General features: G+C 43.7%; 1 protein-coding gene across 7 annotated transcripts in view; it reads right to left on the bottom strand.

Moving 5' to 3' along the window:
- The window catches only part of LOC119648308, a 680254-nt gene that overhangs the window by 30869 nt on the left and 628432 nt on the right, over window positions 1-20953 (bottom strand). For 6 of the 7 annotated variants that reach the window (XM_038049997.1, XM_038050005.1, XM_038050015.1 and 3 more), the window contains 5 exons: window positions 15117-15325; window positions 14564-14770; window positions 14132-14466; window positions 13832-14010; window positions 13537-13773 (listed from right to left, as the gene is read on the bottom strand). In XM_038049997.1, coding sequence (XP_037905925.1) covers window positions 13537-13773; window positions 13832-14010; window positions 14132-14466; window positions 14564-14770; window positions 15117-15325 — 1167 coding nt within the window. Of the gene's footprint in view, window positions 1-13255; window positions 13439-13536; window positions 13774-13831; window positions 14011-14131; window positions 14467-14563; window positions 14771-15116; window positions 15326-20953 lie in introns of those variants that run through there. The other variant, XM_038050023.1, reaches the window with a different exon arrangement.

Genomic DNA, 20953 nt, shown 5'->3' with positions numbered 1-20953 from the left:
GTGATCCCCGTTGCCCTCCTTGCCAAGGAGCACAAAGTTATCTATCGCCGTGAGGGCGAAAACTTAAGAGAAGTGGTTGCCCCTGAAGAACGTCAACGCACTCTTAGCGAGTGGTAACTGTGGACTGCGCGGCTCATCCACAACATCGACCCATGATTGAACAGAACGCACGGTAAAATTCGTTACTTCCTTACCCAACTTCTAAGTGATCATGGAGGTTTTCAGTCTTACCTGCACAGGATTGTGAAGGTGCGATCTCCTGATTATGTGTCCTGCAATGGAGTGGCAGACGACGCTGAATACACCTTTTTCTCTTGCGAGAGGTGGGACGGCCTTCGCCAGCAGCAGACTCAGGGGAGCTCTCTCCAGACAACATCGTCAGAGAGATGCTGAAGAGCGCTGGCAGCTGGAATCGTACTGCGCATTATGTTCGGGCTCTTCTTACTACGAAGAAGATTGAACTCGACCGGCAGAGGGATCGTACGGTAAGGGGTTCCCTGAACTAACAACTCCCTTCCTCCCCTCCCCTCCCGTTGGTGAAAGGAATTCCCTGACTTGAAGGCTCTCAGAGCGGGAGGGCGGGCTCCGGGAGAGCGGGAGGGCTAGCCCGAAGTAATGTGTCAAACGGTTCCAGGCTAGTTCTCTGATGACAGGGAGGTGTTTAGTTGGTAGTCCGCCAGCGTGCTGTTGCGGGAGTCCAACACTCTGTGCGTAAAAGCATTCCCTGAACGGCCGGCAACTAACTTTATACGAACAGAGTCTCGCTGATCCCGGATCACCTCAATGATTAAACTTGACTGTACCATGCTACCTGCGCTATGGCACACTGGACTTTCTAACCCCCATACTCAGCGAATCAATGTGTGAACAAAGTAAAAATTAAAAAAAAACTACAACGACAAACACACAAACTGGTCCATCAGGCGGAAGCTCATCTTCGCAAAATTGAGAACCAGATGACAACAGCCAATAAGAGTAGGGTTGGAAGCCAAGCTTAAAATGAGCTTGTTAGGATGACCACAGTCACTAAAGCACTTGAACAGAAGGCATGGACCAGTAGAAGTACAACTGAGTTTAGTATATCAGACGCTAGGAAGGAAAGAGGCCTCAGCAATGCAGGCGCTAGATGATATCCGAGCTATCTAAAGGAAGACCTGAAATCGGAAGAAAGCGGAAATCTGTCTACAAAAGAGGAATACTAACAAGAAATCCAAATCCAAGATCAAGAAAGAAGAAACATCGGGTAGGTCAGTGAAGGGGACCAGGCTCGCCATGCTATCTCCGGAAAAGATATTGGTGAGATCATGGAAGGCGAAAAGGAAGGGTCGGTTGTCTATTGAGGAGAACAAGCTGGATCAGGTGAGTACTTTCTTTCATTCATCCTTAGAAATAGGTTAGCAGTATATACAGAGACGACATATATCCATTGATGCTTAAGGACAGCAACTTCCAAAAAATAATTTTCCTACGTGTCGAGATTAAGCGCTTTCCTCTTGGCAGAAGGGTAAGATAATCTTCATCTTCAAATCCAAAGAACTTCAGACAAATCAGCTTAACATCATGTTCGCTGATCTGTCTGGAGAAACTGGTTCAAAATCACATTCGCAGGCGCACCTACTTAATGAAGACTTTCCATGCTTAGCAGCAGTCCGTCCTTCACTTATGGTTTCAAAGATAGAGGACGCAACTCTAAAAGACGAGTACGCGATGGCGTGTTCGCAAACATTGAAGGGACTGTGATGCCGCGAGAAAGCCTGGCGTTGATGTAATTTTAATTAAGTGGATCTATTCTAAGCTAACGCAGAGATTGTTGAGTGTACAAGTACGTGTTGACCGCTAACTAACAACGGAAGCGACGAAAGGCTGCCCTCAAGGAGGTGTGCTATCGCCATTTCTGCGGAATATGTTAATCGACTCATTAGTATGCAAACCGCAAAATCTGCTAATACACCTGACTGTCTTAGCTGGTCAAGATCTCGGAGCAGTGCGTAGAAATACACAACGTGCAGTTAATTCGATTGACAGTTGGTATCTCAGGCATGAACTCTCAGTAAATCCAAATAAAACCACAATGGTACTTACTATTTACAAAAAGGAGGAAAGTTAATAGTCTTTGCCTTCCACAGATGACAGTAAAATATCGGTTATTTATTCTAGACAAGAAACTTCGTTGGAAAAACATGAAGAGGTAAAGATGAAGCTGTAAGAGCCTATGGGCTGTATAGGCGAATATTTACCTCAACATGGGTAGTAATGTGGATATATGTTGTTACCATTAACCCGATATTCGCCTATGCATCCGCAGTGTGGTGGATTAAGGTGAAACAAAAGAGTTTTCGCTGTAAACTCACCACACTGCCATGATCTATGTCTCTGAGTATTACCGGTGCGATGAGCACGACATCCGGCGCAGAATGCATGCATTTAGATTATCTAATTTTTAGCCCTTGGATTTGTTTATTCAGATCGCTGCAATAAGAGCAGTTCATACACTAATTCGATTAAATCTATGGGGAAACAATGGCCGTGGGAGGCAGCAAGCACTGGTACAATTATTGGGAGAACTCTCGAATAAAAACGAGAAGTGACATTTTCCCTTGGGACAGTATGCAACAGTCTTTCAGGCTGAAGTGTATGCGATCCTAAGGTCGGTAATCTGGGTGATTGATGAGCGGTTGAAGAAAATGCGCGTTACGATCTACAAGAATATTCAAGCTGCATTGAGTGCGCCTAGAAGTCCTTTGATCACTTCCGGGATATAGAAATCGTTTGAATTCTGTTTCTAAATTCACTACAGGGGACGTCTGGGTACTCGGTCACTGTAGTGTAGAGGGGAATGGAATCTTGAATGCTTTAGGAAAAGAGGGTTCAGTTTCCTCCGAACCAGCAATTCAGGTGTCAGTAGCATTGGTTAATAATAATCGTTGGCGCAACAATCCATATTGGATCAGGACATTGAAGTCTGTTAGAGCACTTCATTCAAGGCCGCAACGGTACACTACAGGATTACAGAACCCTGTAGGAGGCAATGTGGTCGGCATTGTGCTCGCCTGAGATTATTACCCTGATTAGACTCAAGTACTCATTGACAGCTGAGTCGACTGGTATCCGACGTCAAATCAGCCTTGCGCTCTAACTACTTAGCTATCTGGACACTCAGCATTGGTTAACGCTGCTTTCAAAAACTGGACTAGACATATCGAACATCAAATTTTTGGTACTGATGTGCTCCAATTGCAGCGGGTAGTATCACATCCACCAACGGAAACCCTGCGATACATAAACAAATCCGGAACATTCAGTTTGATGGGACATGGGATGGGATGGGATGGGATGACAATAACAACATTAAACCCACTAAAATAAGCCGGCGTAGGGTATCTTCCCAGCATAACTTCAGAAGGGCCTAGGTGTCATTTCAGGATCTCTCTAAGGGTGGTAAGAGGCAACATAGCCGTCGAATATACACTACCTGCATGGGGGCAGGCAAAGCAGGGTTTTACTCCGAAAGCGGGTAAAAATGATACTTTTCGCCCTAAACCATTTAGGAGAAGACTTGAGTAACTACATTACAACTAACGTTGTAAGACATAATTTCTTGCATGCATGCCACCATGCTTCCCAGGCTTTACGAGCTCCTCAGTATCACCAGGCGGAAGTATTATCCATCATAATAGAAACCAAGAAAAAAAATGTTCAATGTCAAGAGTGCTCTGGAAGATGCCGCTTGGGGCATGGGAAGACGAATCCTGGTAGACGGTGATTTTAACTCTAGGAGCCTTGAATGGGGCATGCCCCAGCCAGATTCCACAGTGAAGCGGATCCTGGAAATGGCGGTGAGAACTGGGCTCCTAATTCTTCAACACCAGATCTACGCCAACTTTTCGGTGCCCGGGCTACTGAGGAACCATTACTGACATTACTTTTGTGTCGGAATCTTTGGCACGGTCGGTTGGCGAATTGCGAGTTCTAGAACTTCTCGGCAAATGATGACCAGTACATCTCGCTCGAAGAGGTTGGAGCTGCTTGTCGCCGCGCACCAAACCAGTGCTCCCTTTATGTGTGGTATGTCGCAAGGGTGGACATTTATTAGTTCGTCGAAGCTTTTGGAATAGGCTGAATCGCGCTGGGGAGCGTCTCGCGGGGTGGTAGCGTTGCATCTCACACTCTCGTAAGCTCAGTGATGAACCTGATAGTGTGTGAGGATTCCATGCTCCGGAAGGGCCCCAACCGTGACAGCTTTCTATGTACTGGTAGACGGCAGAAACTGTCGGCCTACGGAAGGAGTGTCATAAGCTCCGCCGTTTTGCGCAAAGTTTACTCGACAGCGATGAGGCATGCGTCATAAAGGAAGAGTATAGATCAACGAAAAGCAGACTCCGCAGGGTAATAAATAAAAACAAAGCTCATGGCTGGTAAAACCTGGTCAACGAGAAGATTGAGGATCCGTGGAGACTTGTCTATAAATTTGCCACCCCCCATACTAGATGGACCGCATTGTACAGGCATTATTCCCCAGACATCCCGTACGGGTTGCTGCTAATAGTGCGGAAAGCGTCGAGGATTACCCCCATTGCATAATAAGAGAGCTTGAAGAATCGGTTCTCACTATGAAAAACAAAAAGGCGAAGGGGCCTGATGGTATCCCGACGAAAGTTTACAAACCGGTGTTCCACCAACACAGCCACCGATCTCGGCGGATAGCGCTCCTCATAACGGTTGATGTGAGAAACGCCTTCAATTCCTTGAGATGGACAGATATGGTAGGCACCAGCTATCCTTTGTGGATATCGAGTGACTATTTGAAAGAGCCGTCTTTGCTCTATGAGACGCTAGGAAGCCAGAGAAAAATGGAGATCACGTGGGGAGTAGCATAGGGATTCATGCTAGCGCCGGACTCCTAGTACGCTTCTTACGATAGTCTGCTAAGGCTGGACATGCCCATTATATTTGGGCTCTTTTTGTTGCAAAAAAGATTGAGTTTGATAGGCGGAGGGACCGGACGGCAAGCGTTTCCCTGAACTAACAACTCCCCCCCTCCAGTTGGTGAAGGGAATTCCCTGACTTGAAGGCTCCCAAAGCCGGGAGAGCGTGCAGTTAGCCAGAAATAATATCTCAAACGGTTTCAATGTAGTTCTCTGATAACAGGGTGGTGTTTAGTTGGTAGTCTGACGGCGCACTGTTGCGGGAGTTCAACACTTTGTATGTAAACCCGCCCACCTTCCCTACTCCCCAAAAAAAGGGGGTATTTCTTCAACCTCCACACGTTGCTACCCAGTACTCCAGGGGTCTAGGTCTGCCAAGGCGGTATTTGTTGCAACTATCGGGAGCATTCCCGGACACCATATGAGTAGTGCGCATAGAATCAGTATTCGTAGATCGTTTCAGCCCAAGCGAGAGCTGATCTATCCATAAGTAGACTAGCAGATTCGCAAACGTGCGGCAGTTGTGAAGGCATATAGTCTACAAACTCCCTCCTAAAAAAACGTCGGTGAGGAAAACAAGCTTATCGATGGTGCTACTGCACCGTATTTCCTTCTATAGGTGCATATTTCCGGTAGCAGAAAACGTACGAAAAAGCAGAAGTAGTCATATTCTCATCTGAAAACATCGTAAGTTCCAAACGAACTACAGATAATCTGCTGCAAATCGAACTGGAGAAAAAGTGAAAGGAGGAAAATGCCCTTGGTGGAAGCCTCATCCATTATGATTCAGGGCACATAAAAAGAATGCGGAGAAGGGCAAGAATAAACAGAACCCCATGCCGTTAAAAGAACATATGACAGATGCAGGTAGATCGATCATAAAGCGAGATAGTAAGAAGAGGAAGTTGCTTTTTCCACGGGAATCGTGGAACGTTTGGTTAGAACGTTGTACACTGCAGGTTCAAGCAGTGCCCAGTTTTTGAAACAAAACTGAAGAGGGTTAGGAAAAGTGGAGTGCGACCACTCACGAGGTCTCAGTGCAGTCCACCTCGGAAATAAAAGTTAAGTGCTAATTAGTGAACACTACTCGAAAAAGAACTGGACTCATTAGGACGACGGATGCCTTTGCCTGAAGTCGGTGTTTAGGGATCACGTCTTTCAGTGATTATCTGACATCGAATGAGACGATGACCATGTTTCATTGTAGACTTTACTCTTTGGAGCACACCGTCTTCCTTTTTGGGCCAGGCCTTAAAACCAGAACACAGATACAACACTCTCCAGGCGTTGGAAAGAAGCGCACATGGTTTGTAGTTTTGAACATCAAATCTATCCAAAGCCAACGTCGCCAAGGGACCATTCCGGACCTAATCTTTTAGTCGAAATCGCTACTAGCGCCGGTAGAGAGGTGGCGAGACACAAGACAATCATCAATTTATCGTGTTCGAAGTGATCAATGCTATCTCTTGGCGTATACCGGACCCGTAATCTTCTGTGCAAGAAACCTCGTGACTATCGCGCTGTCATGGCAAGTAGAGCCACGCTGGTAGATCATTTGGGGTGTGAATGACACAAACGCAATGGAGTTCAAACCCTCCTATCGACTGGAAATCGAATAAATGTCCGAAATACGAACTGATGGTAGGCACAACGTTCAAATGGCCGGAAGAAGGTATGCACCAAGATAACTTAATGCTGAAGCCGAAAGGAGCGAGTCGACGAGGTGTATTGGAATCTGCGGGAGCTTGGCTAAAAACCAATCGCAGAAAATCGAGGCTACGCGATGAGCCGGCATCTTCAGGTAGTACTTATCGTAACGCTTGATGATAGAAATGCTTAATTCTGTGTGACTGACTACCGCTTGGCGATTTCCTGCTCTAGAGGACCCGGGAGGGATAAAAGAGGATACAGATCACGTAGGAAGTATCAAAAGAATCCACCATAAGATCGGCTCTGTGGAAACCGTAGTCTTCTAAGGATCGGCATGCCAGAAAAGCCACGGCTAGTTCGTTATACAGATGATGTTGCAGCACTTACTGCCGGATGCACTGTTGAACAGATGCTCAACGAACAACAGAATAGTGAACAATGTCAATCAGGTTTCTTCCTCTTGCGAAAGGTGGGATGGGATTCCTCTACAACTCAATATGGACACAGAGGAAGGAACCCCAGGTTATTTCTATGGAGATCAGTGACTATTTTTTGACATTTGAATTGCGGGGCCAATGTGCAAATGCATTTACCTTCCTCACCCAAAAATTTCATAGAGATCATGGCCGAATTGAATGCAATCTTCACGTCTAAGGTCACTACCAGGCAGTATTTGCTAGTGCCACCCTTCCCGTGAGTCGCATTCTCAACCAAGACAGTGGCATCAATGGTTGATCAAGCCTTACGGAATCTACTTTGCCAATCTGAAAGGCCTCCTCTGCTCTCAACAACCGGGAGCAATCTGTTATAGATTACCCACTCCAGGATTCTCCCCATAGTGTCTAGAAAACATACGGGTCTATAGGAGAATGGCTCGCCAGTCATAGGTAGCAATACCAGCTTTTGCGGCGCCCATGATGCTGGAAATATCCCCTCAGACAAGCACGCTTCGAACAACTCAACGAACATGTCCGGTTTAGATTTCAAGGTTAACTTTGCACCAGCATTTTGTAAACCAGCCCGGTATTCTTCTTGGTTTTGGATGCGCTGCTTCTCTGCGATGTGGTTCCCTCCATGTTTTGATGCCTGGTGATCGCTGTGGGTCTTCGTTAACGTGTCAGGGCATCCCACGTACCAGGATACGGCTCACAAAAGTCAGGTCTACGTTTGAAGCAGACACCCCTTTCTAAAAAGTTTTTATGTTACCTTCTTTGGTCCGAGCCATATATAGCTGGGGAAGCGCCTATAATAGACCTCAGTCCATGCATTAAAATCACCGGCAATCACTGTTGAGCTTCATTCCCTTTCGTCGCAAACAACTAATATGTCTTCAAACTTAGACAATGTGAGACTGGGTGGGGTGTAATAGATGTTCACGTACGGGCCGCTTATTTTTATCCACTAGGTACTGCATCGATAGGACAGATCAAATCAATGCTTCCTTAGTTCCTCCAGTTCTATTATAATTATTCTTTCTGGGCACTACTGGTTTCTTCTCATTTAATGCTTTTAGTCCCATTCTGTGACTTTCTCACCAAGTGAGTTCTTAACTTGGTTGGCCTTCAGTTTTGTCTGGGAGTACCTCCAGTGTTCATCTTGAACAAATGCGGTGCCATTTCTTTTCAACTACCCATAAGGCGATGCGTTTATCTGAAATCCCTGGACAAATATCATGTAGTTCTGATATCTTCAACATGGTTTGCAAGTTCGTCTTCGAGAAGACATACTCTGCAATAATCACCAAAGCGGCGACCCTTTTGTGATTACAGACTCATAATTTTCACCGACAAGTCAATTACTGAACAGGACACTTCTCATGTGGATGTTAGGATAGTCGAATATCATTGTCAATGAAGATGGTGATCGACTGACTAGACAAGGGTCTGGCTCCATAATGATGGGACAAGAGCCATCATTTGGCGTCAGGACACTCACTTTCAAGTCAATTATTAAGAGTAAAGTTGCAACGGTTGATACAACTGAAGGGTGATATGTTAGCGCCTGTCGACAGACGAAAATCGTTGTGAAAGGAACCGCTCGGCGCTGCAGGTTAGACATCTAAGGTTCTGTTTGTCTCTTAGGTAAGCATATTTAAGTGCAGAACTATCCCATTTGTACGCAGCCCACGTCAAACCACTTACTTTAGTGTGATATTGATATTTAATATTTTGCTTTACCGAAAAGACAGTCTTGAGCTGCTGTAACTTTATGAGTAATGGCACCATTTGATCAAACTTGGGAATATCATGCTTCATACTGTAGTCTATATAAATGCAAATTTCTATGACTCTAGGATAAATTTAAGGGGAGGCAGTTTCTAGCCAATTTCCCAAAAACAGTATTTTGAGGCCTGGGTATGGTATAGGGGCAAATTCATGATTTTTTACAGATTTTTCGATTGGGTATTTTTTTGGGTATAAGAAGATCCCGTTGATGACATCTTCATTTTCGATCCCCCGCACTCCTCGCTTTCCCAACAATTAACTCGGAATCCGAGCATGGCGACTTCTCGGAGTAAGGACGTTAGCTCCTGGATATCCCTCGACCACAGTCCCTAGAAAAGTGGAAAACCTGGCCGCCGTGGTATCTAAAGCTACAAATATTTTAGATTTGGAGGAGAAGGTGATCACAGGCACAGTATTACTCTACCGAGAGCACCAATAACAAAATCAAAGAAGGATGAGTTGATAGTAGATCGCTGTACTTCAAAAAGTGATAACAACACCCACCGCATGTGTTCACAAAGAGCGGCCACAGGCGATACTCGAAGACCAAGAAAAGGACCCATTCAAGAGAAGCCATCAACACTGAAATCTCCGCCAATGCCAAGCATCATACAAGATGAAGCGAAGGGAATGTCAATCGGTGCCAAAAGCGAAGCACTATTCAAAAACAGTAATCCAGTTCAGACTCATGGAAAACAGAGCCCTGATCCGGAGGAATTACCCTTTAGGAAGCTTTTTGCAAAAGTAGTTGAGCTGTCCGAGTTCATCAAGGGAAGCACAATGGGCATTAATCCTTAAAAATTATGGTAAGAGCTATTGCAGTGCTTTAAAAGAAATCGATATTCCTGGAGCAAGTTGAAACCTGCTGCCCCAACGGTGTCACAGGCGACTCAAGGGACACCTTACCTTTACCAAACAAGGGCGTGCGGAAAAATATGTGGATCCTCTGGGAAACCAGCAGGCGCCTAAGAGAAAAGACGGCGTACTTAGTTCCGAAAAACGGAAGTAAAAAAGAGAAAGCAGGTCCCCCAAGTACGAGCTTCGGCAATCGAATCAGCAAAATCCAAGGGGAAGTAAAACGGTGGATGGTCCAAGGTTATCAATAAAAAGGCAAAGAAAAAAACGAAAGTGCCAATTCGCCTTCGGAGAAAGATCCGGAAGGGTGACCTCATCTTTGAGCTGGAAAAATCTAGCTTTGCAAAAAGTGATGGCTTTCCAATCCAAGTTAAGAACTCACTTGGGAAGAATGTCACAGTTCGGACCCAAAAATATTAAGTCCATATACAGTGCATGAATCTCTATGAAGAGAATTGAAGAATATGCACTGCCACGAAGAAACAGTTCCAGTCGGAGGAGCTCGCCGGGGAGTTTGCGGAAAGCATATGGCAATACCCAAACGGTCACATTGCGATTGCCAGTAGACGCAGCGCAAAAGCTATTGCCGACCAGGTAAGTTCGAATCGGATGGGTTGTCTGTGTCTGAGAGCCAATTTGAATTTGCATTGATCGGTCCGATGGATGCGATCTTCTGGGGAGAAAGGCCATATTACCAAAGAGGGCAATAGGGACCCCAAATGCCTATTGTAGGAAGGAAAGTATGGACAGGATAATCGGCATATTGCCGGAAGTGCGAAATACTGGTAATTTAGGAAGATGCTAACTTCAATGAGAAAATGAGGTTTATTCAAATAAACCTCAATCGTTGCAGGGTCGCTCAGGATTTATTTGAAGAGGCCACGTACGCATCCAAGGTTGAAATTGCCACCAATAACGAACCCTATAGAAACTGTCACGGTGGCGTATGGGTTACAGATTCGTGAAGCGGCGAGATGGATAAGCCATATGTTTGGGTGAAAATAAACGTGGTATTGGTGTACAGCTGTTATGCCCCACTAAGTTTGACACTGCCTAATTTCGAAGAATTGCTTGGAAATGGGGTTCTTGACGCAAGGGATCGTGGTCGTAGTGAATGACAGTGCTTTCAATGGTTGAACTCCTGAGTGAGGTAGCAGAAAAACAAATACTAGGAGGCACAGTATATTAGACACTTTTACGCAGTTAGATATAATTATGGCCGATGAAGGCTACGTAAACACCTTTCAGAAAGGAGGGTATGCTTCAGTCATAAACCTAACTTTTGTCAGCCCTGCACTGACGCGTGGTATGTCCTGCGGGGTAGCAAGGACATGTCCCTATGCCTAGCAGGCGCTCATTCTCTAGTAGAAGACCAAACTATTGGCTCTTTTCGGAAGCAGACGTAACCAAGGGGGAAGAGAGTTGCAGGGAATCTACAGTTGAATAGAAGATAATAAAGCCCTGGGTCTGGATGGTGTACCGATTTGGGCCCTTAAGCTTATCATGAATGCAAGGCGGATATATTCCCTCAGTTGTTCGAAGCGTACTTATCCGAGGGGATATTCCCTGCAGCTTGAAAGCGGTGAAAGCTAGTACTACTGCCTAGAGTTGGTAAACATCCAAGTGAGGCAACCTCCTACAGACCTCTATAACTTTTGGACATTGTGGGGAAAATGCTTGAGAACCAAGGTGGCGGCCTCTTAAACGGCTAGTATGAGTTCCATAAAGCCAGATCAACCAGTGATGTCATTAAATTGGGTCTGGGCTTGGCCAAAGAGGCAATTCACGGAAAAGGTGGTACTAGGAAATATTGCGTGGTAGTGACCCTAGGCGTGAGAAATGCATTCGATTCGGCCAATTGGAACCTAATACTGGAATTCCAGGCGAAGATTGATATTCCCCCCGCAGTTATTGCTAAAGGTTACTTACAAGAACGGCTCTGGTATGACACCAATGACGGACCGAAGGAGTACTTCGTCTCCGCGGGTGTTCCACAGGGATCTGTACTAGGTCCACTGCTCTGAAACATCACGAACAACGATGTTCTAAATCTTTCAGTTTCGGAGGAAACACGATGCTGGGTTACGTCGACGATGTAGCGCTGGTTGTAGTCGCCAAACATTTCGAAGATGCTGAGCTTTACTCATGCGAAGCGATCAGTGCTGTTAAGGGTTGGCTAGAGTGTTCTGTTTTGACGCTTGCGCAATAAAAAAAGGAAGCGTATTCAAATTGGGAATCATCTCATCACTTCTAAGCCACCCATCAAATACTTGGGAGAGATTACAGACGCGAACTCAATTGTAGGCAACATGTCCAGTATGCTTGTAACAAACCATCCACCGTAAGTGTGGCTCTGACAAGTATGATGCCGAACATGGAAGAGCCACGGTATGCTTCTAAGTTGTTTATAGCTCGGGTAGTGAGTTCCACTCTGTTCTTTGCAGCTCCAGTTTGGGGAAAGGTCTACAAAAAAACAGCTCTGAGGGTGCGTTCCGAGGACTGTCTTAGATGGTGCAGCATGTTTCATCCCGAAATTGATGCCGATTTACATCTTAGCAGATGAGATGACCAACATATAGGTACAGTGTGAAGTCTACCTCCCCTTTATCGAAGTCTGTCTCCCTTTCATCCCTGCCATCAAGGAGTGGTTGCAAAAACACAACTGTGTGATTAACTATAACTTACTCAGTTTCTTACAGGGCATGGAGAATACCGGCATTACCTGTACAGGTTTAAACTGCATACCTCACCCCATTGTCCAAACAGCAATCGAGTCCCAGAAGACCTAAAGAACTATATTCTTCGATTGTCAAAGATTTGTGAAAGAAGTGAACAATCTAGAGGAGACTGTAAGAGAGGTGTTGATACCAAAAAATCTAGTCCGACCAACGGTAGCATGTTGGGAGAACTGAGATGCGATCAACTCCATGGTCACATCTATCCACAGCAAACTACGAAAGGCATAGGAGATGAGAAAAGCGCAGCAACGTACGCCGCGTGGAGACAAAAAGTGACTAAGCTACTGTGAACTGACTCCGTCCCGTGACGGTAGGTGATACCTTATGGTAGTTCCACGCGGCATAGAGAGCCGGGGGTTGTTTTAGTAGGTAAAAATCCCCACGCTGGCGTTTCCAGGCCAGCATCTTCTAAGAAAATCGTCCTCTTAAAGCAAAAAAAAAACAAAAAGACAATCTTACAAACAAAACCTTCAAACAACTTTGCCATTTAACACTCTCCCTTCTCAGATGTGGTTACACCGACGATTACTATTATTTGTAATATATTTAAAACGGTGTCAAGAATGTTCGTTACCCTTTTCTGATATGCGCTTCATGGAACGTGATATTTTCTATTTCCCCCTTCGTGTATAAAAGCATGCATTTCATGGGAGGATAAAGGACACGTAGGTGTATCATATTAAATGATATATGGATGCATAATTAAGTGAACATCGTGGCACTATGGTGACTTCATAATGCGCTAAAAGTGCCATAATTTATATACACAACTTGCAGGAAGGAATAGGAGTACGAACAACGGGAAAATGTTAATAGGGTTGGCATTTTTTAGAGACAAAATGTTAAAATCATTTAAACATTATTTAGGCCTAGTTACACGGTAAACTTTATTCCAATTCCATAAGAAATGATATTAGTTACATAAAACTTGACATAACAATCGATTGGATAGTACAAATCAACGGAAAAACTAAACATGAATTTCAACAAAAATAGATAATCGTAATATGCCGACACGTTTTGGAAAAGGAAAACTACTGCAGTGCTAGAAGGAAGAACGGAAAACATATAATAAACACCTTAATTCCCATTGATAAAACGTGATGCGGAGTATTCTGGTAGATTGCAAGGAAGGGAACTTACCGGAGAATTGGAATCGCGGTTTCCGTGGTACCATGGGTGTGCTGCCACTCTGTCCAGTCAGGTCCAGAAAACTAGGCCGATCCGGTCTGTCCTCCTCGCCGAGCATTTTGAAATGTTCGTTGTCGGCATTCTCCGCCGGTTGAACGATAAACGAACACTGACTTGCAACAGACTGCTCCGAATCCGAACACACTGACGTTGTCTGACTAGATACAATGTACTGCGGATTGCTGGAACCTGGGGGAGGGGTTTGGATGAATAAAAGCCAGTTTCGAGCCTTGCTATGAGATCTTACTTTTGGAATCAGTGGTGTCCTGCTCACTCTGTGAATTTATTTCTGTGTTGTTTGTCTTATTTCCTCGTTTTAGGCGTCGCGGTGAAGAGTTCGTTGATTTTATTGAAGACTCTGCAGAATTGGCCGATGGCGTCTGCTTCTTGTAGGCTAAGTCGCTTAGTAGGTTGATAGCTTCGGGCCTACATCGAAAGGAATCAAATATAAACAGGCATTCACATTTTCCTCATTTATTTTTATACACAAAGAAACGATAGCTTCGCTCACGGGAGTATATATGAATGGTTATTATGATTTGCATACCTCAGGAAAGTCTTCTTCATGGTCCCGCAAATAGTCTTATTCTCGGAATTGGTGGGTGACATGGCTGCTACCGGAGTCTGTGCCTCGTCCCGATACAAACGAAGCTTAACCGTATCGGCAGCTTGTCGTAGAAATATCACAGCTTGTTCATGGGTCATTGCTGACAAAGGTACATCGTTCACAGCAACTATTTTGTCGCCCGGCTTGATACGACCATCCGTCGTCGCCGGCTCCCGAACCAACGCTCGAACATAATGTCCCAGCACCGACTCGTCCTCCTTCCTCAGTGTGAAGCCAAGAGACCCTTGTTGTTTCACCATGATGATTTCGAATTCCTGAAGTGGACCAGAAACAAAGTAAGTACATCATTGAGATATTAAATGCGATTCAAGTGCTCTCGGGTCAAGTATGTACGACATATCCAAAACTCACCCCAGTGAAATTGGTTTGAAGTGGTGTCAAGGGTTGCAAAGGATATATTTCATCGTCTAACGTCGTTTGGGTTCCTTGTTGCTGTGTACGCTGCGGGGGCTTCGGTGGTTCTGTTGGCGGTGATAGCTTCTGATACTGTTCATCGTTTGGTCGGCATATTAAGAGGACAACATCATTAGGCATAGTCCTTAGTACTTCCAATGCTTCCTAAAGTGGGCAATAATATAAAGTAATAAATTGAAAGTGGATGTGTACGGCCAATCAATATGTTCGCAATAAAAACATCATTCACTATGTCCTGGAACAGCCATTACAAGATGTTTACTGGTAAATTTAGTCGATGTTGAAGCTATAAAATTTTGAAATCTATTTCATCGTGGAAAAGTCCCTTAAGAAGGCGCTAACGAATTTATTCCCCATTGTAAAAATCAAACTATTTGGAAATGTTGAATAGGAGGCAGAAATGAATGAAATTTTCCATGTTTTATATTTATCCGCTTGGGAGCAACACATTCTCTACTAAATCCCTTTTCCAAAATATAAACAAACTCACATAATTCGTAAGTCCTGTGAGGCTGATCCCATTCACTTCAAGTATTATATCGCCGGGTTGCAATTGTCCAGTGGACCAGGCCGCCTGGTGGGGGAATAAACGTTTAATTCGAATTAGGCCTGGGAATGGTCCGTTCGAATCGATTCCGCCTGATATTGAAAGTCCTAGACCGCGAGGTCCTTTTGTGATTTGAACAGGAAATGTACAGTCTGCAAAAGAGAAACCGGAAAATTAATTATTGCTAAATGGGATTATGTTTTGTGGTCTCTTAACGCAAGGAAATAAAAACGAAATAACCAGACATTCAGCTGCCTTGGCATGTCCTTTGCAATTAATTGAAGAGGAAATGCGCTAGCAAGCCACAGAGGCGAATTAGGAAAAAACACCATAAGAGCGAATGTGTTGGCGTTTATCTAAAGCAGATAAGACAAGATTGATTGAGTTTTGTGAATTTATCTGTGTGAATTAATGCTCTTCATATGTTTCGAGGGAATCAATTGATTATTCATTAGGGACGGAATGGTTACAGCGCTAGATACTCGCCTTGAGGAGGCATCTGGGGGTAATTGTCTGTTTGGCTATAATTGCTTCACAGCTTTAGTCAGAACACGTTGTACTTTGAAACTTTAATTATTCAATTAGTGCCCACATTCCAGGATTGGAATGTTGGTCAGGCAGAAACCTCGGTGTTAATTTATCGACCAATGAAAGAATACGCGATGTGTATACGTGGCTTGCCCCGCATTAGGCGAAGTGTTAAAGCTAAGAACGATAAAGTGGGCAGGAGGATTTAGAATAATTAATGCAATTTGGGTTCACGATACTAGCAAGTCACAGAAATCCTATCTACGAAAAAATTCCTTTGAACAGCGGTTGAATTATTCAGGAGAATTTCTGAGCACAACAAAAGTAATTGCTATGTTTCGAAATATTTTCAACATTTTTGCGAATGCTGGTATGTGCTTCTGGGGATTTGGAGATTCAGCACTGCAATCCTTAACAAATATCTAGACAATTCACGCCGATTTACATTAAGAGCTGTACTACCACATCCTAATCTCTCCTCCACGTTACAAACCTTTTGACATTGAAAGACGGTAGACAAGGAAGGATAAACAACGAATTTTCCACGCCGTAAAAGAAAGATGAGCCGACTGGTCTCCATTTTCAGCCTCGAATCGGTCAGGAAATACAATGACGATTTTGTCAATGAAAAAAGCATTACGAATTTCGAGCCTAGAATGTGCGTTCCATGGTCAGAACTTAGAGCACCCATTGAGCAGGTCGAAAGGTGTAGAAAACCTATGACTTAACGGTCTAGAAAACGAAATTATCAGGCAGTGAGGAGTTGGAAAATAAACTATTTTCAGAAGGCGGAAAAGCCCGGAATGCAAGAATGCGGTGCAGCTTTTATAGTTCACATGAAATTCACCCGCAATCTCACAAATTTCGAACAAATCGACGAAAGAATTGATGCCTTTCAAGTGAAAAATAAAGTTGCAATGTTTGGCTAATCAATGTTCATATATGCTATAATGAAAGATAAGGACGACTTGGTAATAAACAAATTCTATAGTCGCCCTGAGTTCATTCTCTAGCTTCCTTCACGGCCGTATCCACAAAAGAACATAGACCTGGCCAGACCAAATTTATAATGCCCTTATTGGTGTGCACTCATACTGCAGAGCAAACTGCGACAGTCACCACTATCTCTTGAAAGTCTGACTCAATTCCAGATAATGGAAGTAGCAAACTTACACCAGTTATCAGGTTTAATATTGAGAAGCTATAGGACGCTTTGATTTTATCGCGGCGTTAGAAGAACAAATTCAGCAGACGCTGAACTAAAACTAGTGATGTAAAGTCGGATTAGCTAAAAAACGCAAACAAGACGTCCTCAGAGAAAACTACCGGACACGAACGTCAGCACGAAAAGAATGAATGGTTCAACGAAGGGTCCCAATATGCACCAGACGTCCCGCTAACAAAATCTCGAAGACAAGGTGGAAGAGAAACAACCAAATATGGGAGGACACAGTGGACAACAGTTTCCGAAATTCGAAAGTGCACGGTTGCTTGATAAAAAAAATAATGATTTCGGGAGGCCAAGAATCGAGATCGGAACATAGAAGGAGAAGGAAAACAGCCGTTCATATTCTAATATAGTATTCGTTTCGCTCACTATTTCAGCGGGATACCATGTACGATCCTAAATCCAACTGAATGAAAGAATCATCGAAAGAAAACCAGTATTCACCGAAAATCTTCACCATCCGAACAACCTGTTTTGTAGTCCATGCAATCGCAGAAGAGTAGAATTGCATTTCTTGGTTTTCTGTACACCGTTTTTTCCAATTATATATAAAGAAAACTTTACCTCACTTCCTTAGTCCACGTTCATTTTAAAAACTAAATTTGCTAAACATGGGAAAAATCTGCTTCATTTCAATTCTTCCGTTTATGTTGATATGGTATTGCTGGCATTATTATAAACTGTATGTACAACTAGGTCTTTGGGTAGCGTAAGATGGTTGTAATGAAGAGGGACAACGTGTAAAAGAAATTTTGTACTGCATTTTGTTGAGGGTCAATATTTCCTTGTTGTATATTTGGGGCCGTGATTTACCATGACTTACAAGTTTTCATGTTTGATCAATCTCAGAACGGGGGGACGATAAATATTTATGGTGGGTATGTTTTTAACGAGGCGGTCCTCGTTGAATTAGAATTTCCAGTATGCATCACTGGCAATCAACCAGTTGACAAACTCAACCCTGAATTAGTACTCTGAACTGCTATGTTCTCATGCATACACCTCTTTCTGGCACAGGACAGCAAATTGGTAGCAAACGTAACAACGTTTGGTCGGATAAATCGAATGATCGAATGTAGATCTTTCTGTGAAACTTTTCCTCATCAAATTTGGGAACCATTAGATAACCAGAAGATCCTTGAGCTTAGATCTATAGATAAGGCTAAGCGAAAGATTTTAACAGCTACTATGCAGCTGAATTTCGCCTAGTCAATCGTTTAGAACATTTATTAATGAAGAAGACGAGGGTAAGATTCTCGATTTTTACTCTGATACGATTTTGAACCTATAGAAGCTAGTGCCGCAAGAATGACACGCGAGGGATCGAAGCGCTCAAAGAACCCCCAACCTTCAATTCTCGAGTCTGGCTAGCACAGAGGCGTGCAAGCACATATCAATGGACCGATCAGATGGAGCTTCACGGTCCATTTCGCCAACTTTATAGGTTTTTGGGATAACTCCTCCCTCTAGGTCGAGCTCGGCCGCTCAAGATGATCGTTTGACAATTTCAACCCCTTTAGTTCATTACAAAATGCCACATGCTGTATTCAGATGAAATTTCAGGGGGATTTGAAATCCAATGCGGAGTCCACCGCGATTGCGTCTTGTCACCGACATTATTTCCTTTTGTTATCGGTGACGTTCTTCATGTTGCCCGGTCGGAGGACGTGGAACAGTTCATTTGACTATGACATCTTCCCTCAAATATATCAACTACGCTGATGATATCTGTATGCTCTCTCATCGGGTCATCGACCTTGACTAATTGCTATCAAAAATGGGGCTAGTAGAGTTGCTTTGCAAATGAACAAATTTTCTAGTATGATGGGTCATCTCAGCATCGTGCAGAAGAGTAGAGGACGCGTGTGAATGTCAAGAAAAAAGCTGAAACGCCTTTCAGCGGAACATTAACGATGTAGTGTAGTTGACGCACTATACCCCACCAATGGGTGAATGGCAACCATAAAATATTTACGATTTAAGGTTGCCACTTGTTAGAAATCTTCGGTTGCTTTCAGTGATGCTTTTAAAAAATTATTATCACACGTACTTAATAATGGCCGCCAATACCCTTAGAGGTCGTCAACGATGTTTAGTGGCTCGCTCACGATACGGTTTATGCTTTAGATTTTATGTTGGTCAGATGGCTCCCGTAGGTTCTTCGCTTTGACACTGATATGTTCAAAAATAGCATGACAAATCCATCATTTCCTTCTATACATAATAGTAGCTTCGCGATTCCTTTTGATCACAAATCTCGCATTTTGATTTCTCTTCTCTTCAAATATTTCCATAGTTTAATTGAGAAAATGCTGCAACTTGCATATCGCACACAAGTGTGAACCTTGGTGGCCATGACGTCGAAAAAAAAATTGCTGACAGCGAAAATTGTTCTTCGATGTCAAAGCTTCACACTTGCGTATGTTCGATACGCAACTCTAAGACTTCCGTCTGAGTGTGTGGTTCTCAGAGGCTGTCCAGGCATTTGAGACCACCAAGCAATAGGTGGTGGATGCTATACTTCTCCCTCAGACATTGCTGTAGGTGCTGCTCTTCACCAAAAAGTAAATCAAATCTCCGTTCAACCTCTCCTCCAAACAGCTCAATCCCGCTCAACGGAACTACAGCACCTACGATCGTGAGTCATTAGCCACGTACCTCACAATTAAATACTTCCGATGTTCCCTTGAAAGCAAGCCGTTCACATTGTTCACGGACTATGAGCCACTCACTTTCGCTTTGAAACAAAACCCGACAAGCGTCCCCTCGCCAACTTCGGCGATATCAGCCAGTTCTACTTCCACTTCCGACATTCAACACGTGTCTGGAAAAGGTAATATGAGTGCTGTCACGTGTTGCAGAGGTCAAGATCCCCGCCACCGTCGATTTTCGGGCAATCGCCGAGGCGCAGAAGGACGACGCAGTTCTTTAGAGCTTGAGGACCAACTCCAAATACACATTTAGAGAGTTTCCTATCTTCGGCTCAACATTCAGTATATACTGTGAAACTTCACAGCACAATCTTGTGCTGCGGCCCTCTATCGGGGATAGATTCCACGCTTTGGTGCGCCAGTAATTATAATCACCGACCAGGGGATGCAGTTTGGATCCTCCAGAACTGTGAAGCTGCATACATGCGGGGAGTTATATTATTCTAAGTTGCTATTGCAGGACGGGCCGATGGCTGGGGGATAAGGGCGCGGTATGGTATGGTAATGTTCGTCTCGTGCTTGTCTTGCTGCTGTGAGCTTATCACTTGCACAGCGTTAGGTGTAATAATAGTGAAACTGAAGCAAGACGATTTTACATAATGAAAATAGAAACTGGTTCCTCGTGGGTGAATTCATTGATTATTTGAATGAATCGAGGGAACAAAAAGAAAGAAACAAGAGTTCTGGGACAAAATTCCAACGAACGGTAGTTTTGGTCTATTTGGGAGGATGCATAGTAAATATTTCACGTCCATAATTGCAAATTATTGGATTAACTAACAAGTGTTTAGGTAAAACCGGTCAAAAAGTAATGACTACAAATTGAAAAACTTCTTGGTTCTTAGTAATGAGCATTTGGTTGAGCTTTTCAAGTCATTGATTCTCTTATTCTTTGTGAAATTGTGTGAGGGATCAATCAATCAATATTTTATAAATAGGTCATAGTTTCATGACAAGCAAACGTTATCCGCCTACAATCCACGACGAAACACACAATCAATCTTATGAGAAGCATTTCTCAACTCACGAAAAAACTGTCTCAAAATACCTCTTGATGCTGATCCTGTGAATGTGCCCTGAACAGGTGAATGCGAAATTTACCTTCATAATGAACAGCACTTTTCAATAGAAGAATATTATTCTGAGAATATGATCACAGCAGATTCGGTATGAACATACCAAAAATTATTGAGGGAATAAAGCACGTCCTCTTAATTTCCCTCAGCAGGTCTTCCTAATGCAGTGTAATATCAAATAGCAAGTCATAATATAAATTGAGATTGCCTTCAAGAGAGCACTCCGTAATTTATTTA

The sequence above is a fragment of the Hermetia illucens genome, chromosome 1 (genome assembly GCF_905115235.1).
Source record: "Hermetia illucens chromosome 1, iHerIll2.2.curated.20191125, whole genome shotgun sequence".
NCBI lineage: Eukaryota > Metazoa > Arthropoda > Insecta > Diptera > Stratiomyidae > Hermetia > Hermetia illucens.
The sequence above is the reverse complement of the archived record's forward strand: the minus strand, read 5'-3'. Positions and strand labels throughout refer to the sequence as shown.